At 38.4% G+C, this 6,000-nt stretch overlaps 1 protein-coding gene across 1 annotated transcript; it reads left to right on the top strand.

The window, feature by feature from the left end:
- The first annotated feature begins 1,825 nt into the window (after positions 1 to 1,825).
- LOC122063980 lies at positions 1,826 to 3,180 on the top strand. Its single transcript, XM_042627675.1, has one exon. The coding sequence runs from the start codon at positions 2,079 to 2,081 to the stop codon at positions 3,147 to 3,149; it is 1,071 nt and encodes a 356-aa protein (XP_042483609.1). The 5' UTR covers positions 1,826 to 2,078; the 3' UTR covers positions 3,150 to 3,180.
- The last annotated feature ends 2,820 nt before the right edge of the window (positions 3,181 to 6,000 follow it).

The following is a 6,000-nucleotide window of genomic DNA, read 5'->3' as shown; positions in this document are numbered from 1 at the left end:
AAGTCCATGGGCTTGGTGAGTGTAGGCCTGTGGGTCTATGTTGGGCGGGTCGTGACACTAGGTTACCTATGATAGTTTATGCTTTATATTAAATGTTTTCAAACTCAATATTATCCAAGTGGGGAAACAAAATAAAGAATGTTTTCTACCTGAAGTGTAGCCTCCGCTAGCGTTCCCTTTTTTCTATCTTTGTTTCCATGAAATGACTCTTTTATCCCTTATTGATTGAACCAATAGGAAATGCTCATTGGCTATCGCCTGTTTACATAACCTCAGCTGCCAAACAAGAAATACCCTCTCCAAAATAAATTACAAGTTGTATTGTTATTACCATATAGAGTTCAATAATATTTTAGAAGAGAAAAAGACTCACAAAGGGTCGCAAAATGACCAACCGCCCCCTATTGCATGCCCCGTGCGTTGCCCCATTGGCTGGGGCATGGGCATAGGCTGCACACAGCCTGACAACGATACTTTTCAATGTGGCATCTACGGTGAGAACTAAAGCTACATTCCCTTTACTTATCAAGTATCAACCGCATGAATAAAACATAACTCATATGCTAATAATAATAATAATAATAAAACATAGCTATGTCACCTCATTAATCATAAACTAATAACTAAATCAAACATCACTATCTCTTTTTATTATTATTATTTTTTGATAAAAAAAAACGATTATTCATTAAAACAAGCAAAACTCATAGGTGTCTAAAATCTAAATGTCTAATTACAAGATTCCATCAACCACATCACTATCTTAATCATACACTAACTAAAATAAATCTTTCTCCATGAAATTGAAGTAAATTAATCATGTACACGAATAATCGACTCCCAAAACTGCAATTATCACATGTTATCCCATGATTTCACATAACAAGTTTTCTCTCAAAAAAAAAAAAAAAAAAAAAAAAAACTATTTTTATTCAACAAACATTTAAGGAGAAAGTTTTTCACCGCTTCAAGTGAGGAAAACGTAAATCCATTTATGCTTTGTCGGTTGACCCTTGTAATAAAAAGTCTCTAATATCCCCATTGTTCTCCAATAGATTGATATATATATATATATATATATACTATTCGAACTAGGGTTGTCAATTATAGATCTGATCGGGATTGATCGTTTAAAGCCCGAACTGGCCCTGACTAATGCAACCTGACACGTTTAATAGTAGGTCATTCCAAATGCAAGCGTGCTACCCAATGGGCAACCCAACCAGGACTGACTGATCAATAGCCCATCATGTATAAATCTCATTTATATCTTGTAAAGAGCTTGTTTAGAGTCCGTTTACTAAGTTCAACACTATTTAAAAACTATTTAAAATCTGATTATAGCATATTTAGAGTCCGATTATAGTTCATTTAGAGATAAATGTATCATTAGCCCATTTGAAGCTTAAATAAATCCTGCAGCCCGAATAAAGACCGACACCCAAATGATCATTTATAAACAGGATCATGCCTAATATATAAGGACTAATTACTTATACGGGCAGGTCATGATGTAAAGTGCTAAAGTGAAAAAATCTAATTAGACCCAACGAAAAACAGTCCAACCCGACCGATTGGCATCCCCTAAATTTTCCAACACTTCCAAAAGGGATACCGTGGGCGAAGGAAAACTGCCTCCCAACTCTTTCCTGTAGAAACATTTTGCCCCTTATACGCTGAATCAAATTTGGGACTTTGGAGTCCTTTGTATGTTAGGAAAAAAATTGTATTTTCTAGGGTTATAATGGTAAGTTCAGACCAAAAACGCAGACATGAGTCTTCTTTTATCCCTTGGAAATATTTTATGGGCATTCGCTTTGGCATCCGAAATTACGCAAAGCCAGACCAAAACCAGAACGGCCATTCTGTATTTTCATCATTATCATCTTCTTAAAATCAAATCTTAAGACCCATCGTCATCTTCGCCAACCGACCTTCCCACCGAACAGCTTTTTAATGCATTACTAGTCAACAATGAAGACAAAACCAAAACAAAATTTCATTTCTATTCCTTTCTTCACTAACTAGTCTACCCATCTCTCTGTTTCTCTTCCTCTTTTTCTCTCTCTAAATCTGTAATGGGCAGTACAGATGAACCCAAAACTCCAGCCTCTCTCTACGATCCCTCCTCACCTTCTCACCCTCTTCTCTCCAAGTCTTACCCTTCACCTTCGACAGAAGAAAGCGGGAATGATTCAAATGATGAACAAAACCAGTACCCTCAGATCACCTTCAACTATGGCCCCAGGCGTTTCCAAGACCTCCCTTTCATGGTACTCTTTATTCTCTTCTCCTTGTTAACCTTCGCTTTTGGCATTTTCTGTGTTGCTCACCGGAACCCTAATTCTTCGGAGGTATCTTCTTTTGTCTATGACTCTAACACCACCTCCTGTATCAAGCAATATTTGTCGGCTTCACCCGTTGGATTTTTCTATCCAATTCTTAATTTCCGATCCTTTTCGTATTATGTTTCGTCTTCTTATTTTCTGAGTGATCTGATTTGGACCCTTGTAATTACTTTGATTTTGAGTGTGCCCTTAGCTTTGGGACTTCTTTGGTTACTGAGACATTACACCAAGCAAATCGTCTACGTTTCCCTTCCCTTCTTTCTCGTAATTCCCGTTTTCTTCAATGTGTATTGGTTCGTGGCTTGTACTGTGAGTTCGAGTTGTCGCGATGCTTTCCCCTTAGCTTACCGGATTCTAGTGCTTGTGTTTGTGTTCCTGATTATCGGCGTGATTGTGTGGATTCTTGTTGTGAATTGGCATCGTATTGAGTTGACAGTGAGAATCATTTCGGTTGCATCTGATGCCCTTGCCAGGAATATGGGGTTGTTCGGAGTTGTTCCGAGTATGACTCTTGGGCTTGTGGTTTATATCGTGCCGATTGTAGTTTTTTTGGTGTTTGCCCGGCTGAATGGGAAGATTGTCCCTCATGTCAGTAAAGAATCAGTTGAAGGGTATTCCTGCGTTTGGAAGTATGATAGTTGGGTGCCCGCATACTATACGTTGGCAATTCTCACATTGTTGTGGTCTGCTGCAACCATGGTGGAAGCTCAGGCTTATGTGATTAGCGGGACTATTGCGCAATGGTACTTCTCAAAAGACCATTCGCCCCCGAGACGAAGTTTAAGGAACTCTTTAAGGTGAATTCTTGCTCTTGTTCTCCTTGTCAAGAGTCAATTGAATTTCCATGGTTTTGTTTGAAAAGTTTAGGGTGCCTTTCATCACCGAAATTTTTAAATTGTAGATCTCTGTTGTGGGTAGTCGCAATGTTCTCATTACATTAGAAGCATTTTTCTTGGTCTGGTCAACAAGTTCATGAGCTCGGAAAGTTTAAGTTTATAGTTAGAGAGAGTTTAATATGGCGAGTGCTTAGGAGATTGATAAGAGTACCTACCCACAACCCGCTGATTCTCCTCCTTCAAAGAAATTTTAAGTTACTGACTAGGCCCTGTATGTTATGAGCCAAATAAGAACGGAACGTTAGCTAGCTTCGAGGGTAGCTTTCCTCCTTGAAAAAGAGAGAGAGAGTAACGTTAATGTATTGATATCCTTTTCTTCCTCCAATCCCTTACATATATACTCCCTCAATTACCTATACCCATCTGTCCTTAGCACTAACAGAATACCTTCCTTTATGATCCTAACAGAATTGATTCCCTCATATCCACATCCTAACCATTTACACGCAACCACCCAAGGCTGCAGGTCGTCTCCTTGTCGTTGTGATCGGCATGCGGTTTGTATGGACATGGCCAACGTGGGCGTGAGAATCTCTACACGTTTCTCATCACGCATGTGGTTCGTATCACTGTACTTCAAATGCACATGCAGTCCCTCAATAATTCTCCTTTTAAGACCAGTTTTTTGTACAACCTCCACTGGATATGGTCAGATGTTGGTGGTAACTTCACAAGATCTGTAAAAGACCAAAAGATAATAGATTCAACGCATTATGTGTTAAAAGAGGAAGAAAAAGAAGGCGCAGAAGTCTTGGGGGCTAGGAGCTTATCTAAGTGTGTCGTATTACAGCATATGGTTCTCTATAAAATACTAATTCAGTACTAATACTCTGTATATTACTACAAACACTTGTTACTTCTGGTGATGGCATGGTGAGATGGATGCAGATTTTCAATATTTCAGGTGTTATCCACTTATCCCTAATTGGAAACTATCTTATAGAAGATTTTACTCTATTACGGGAAAGAATATAACGAGTCATAGATTGTTCTTAAGCATTGATTCTACAATGTCAGCCTTATATTACAAACAGGTTTCTTCTAATTAATTGGAGGATTTTATGGACAAATCAATTTCAAAGGTGCAGTTATGGCTATGCTTTAGCTGATTCCAGAAGGTATTTGATTGACTACCCAAAGATGGGTACTTTATAAAGAAAAACAGCTCCATTGATGCTCTTGTGAAAACAGTCTCTAGAAATATAGAAATGTTAAAGCGAAAAGGGGGGCGGGGGGGAAGGGGAGAGAATAAGAAAAGAAAGACATAAGCCAGTAGAAATTCAGATCCTTGATGGGTGCATACCAGTTCCATATTAAGGCACGTGAAGGTAGATCTAAATTTGATGATGTAGCATCAACACATTGGAAGCTTCGTATACAATATAAGTGAAAATGGGTTCAGTGTAATTTTTCTCATGGGGAAAGTAGAGGCAAGGCCACAAGGGCCTACAGGAACGACAAGGGCCTACAGGAACGGATTTCAGATTGGTTCCTAAATTTATTGAGGGAAAGAGAAAATGAGGATGATTCAAGCTGTGATGTTCCACCACATAAGTCTGATACAGTACACTCATTATCATAGCATGTGGGAGCATAGTTCTAGGTCTGGTCAACAAGTTCATGAACTCGGAAAGATTAAGTTTATGGTTAAAGAGAGTTTAATATGATGAGCACTTATGAGTTTGATAAAGAGTACCTACCCGTTGATTCTTCTCCCTCAAAGAAATTCCAAGTTACTGGCTAGGCCCTGCAGATCAAATGCACCTGCAGTCCCTCAATTATGCTTCATTTAAATTTCTGTAAGACCAGTTTTATGTACAACATTCATTGGATATGGTTAGATATTGGTGGTAACTTCACAGGATTTGAAATTTGAGTGTTCTAAAGGTTTTTAGAACGTAAAAGACCAGAAGATAATAGGTTCATTGCATTATGTGTTAAAAGAGGAAGAAAAAGAATGAGCAGAAGTCTGGTGGGCTAGGAGCTTATCTAAGTGTGTCGTATTACAGCATATGGTTCTCCATAAAATACTAATTCAGTATCATCCTCCATATCTTAGTATAAAAACTTGCTACTGCTGGCAATGGCATGGTGTGATGAACACAAATTTTCAATATGTTAAGAGCTATCCCTAGTTGGAAACTGACTCCATTATGGGAAAGAATATAGCAAGTCATAGATTGTTCTTAAACTTCGATTCTGTAGTGACGCTAGTGCCTGCCTTATATTACAAACAGGTTTCTTATAATTAGTTCGAGGATTTTATTAACAAACCAATTTCAAAGGTGCAGTTGTGGCTATGTTTCCTGATCGGTGATCCAGACGGTATCTCCCCGTGGCCTTTCGCCTATGAAAGCGTCCTTCCTTCTAAATACCCGGGCATCCATCCAATGCATTCTTTTTTATACAGTGCGGTGCACCAAACACCAACCCAATCTCGATGAATAAAAGAAAAAAAGTACGACCAACGGAATAAACAACTCCTTCGGAGCTTGACGTGAACAGCCGCTTTCTGTTAGTTTTAGTAAGATGTGGATACGATCCTTAGAATTGACATTGATTCCAAAAGATATTTGATTGACTACCCAAAGATGGGTCTTTATAAAGATAGACAACTCTATTCATGCTCTTGTGAAGACACTCTCTAGAAATATAGAAATGTCTAAGTGAAAAGGAAAAGAAAAGAGAGGGGGGTAATGCAGGAATAAATTACAAGAAACTACCTCAGCAATTTATAACCCCAAACAATACAAATA

This window comes from Macadamia integrifolia, unplaced genomic scaffold (genome assembly GCF_013358625.1).
Source record: "Macadamia integrifolia cultivar HAES 741 unplaced genomic scaffold, SCU_Mint_v3 scaffold1507, whole genome shotgun sequence".
Lineage (NCBI taxonomy): Eukaryota > Viridiplantae > Streptophyta > Magnoliopsida > Proteales > Proteaceae > Macadamia > Macadamia integrifolia.
Note: the sequence above shows the minus strand (reverse complement) of the source record. Positions and strands in the feature narration are given on the sequence as shown.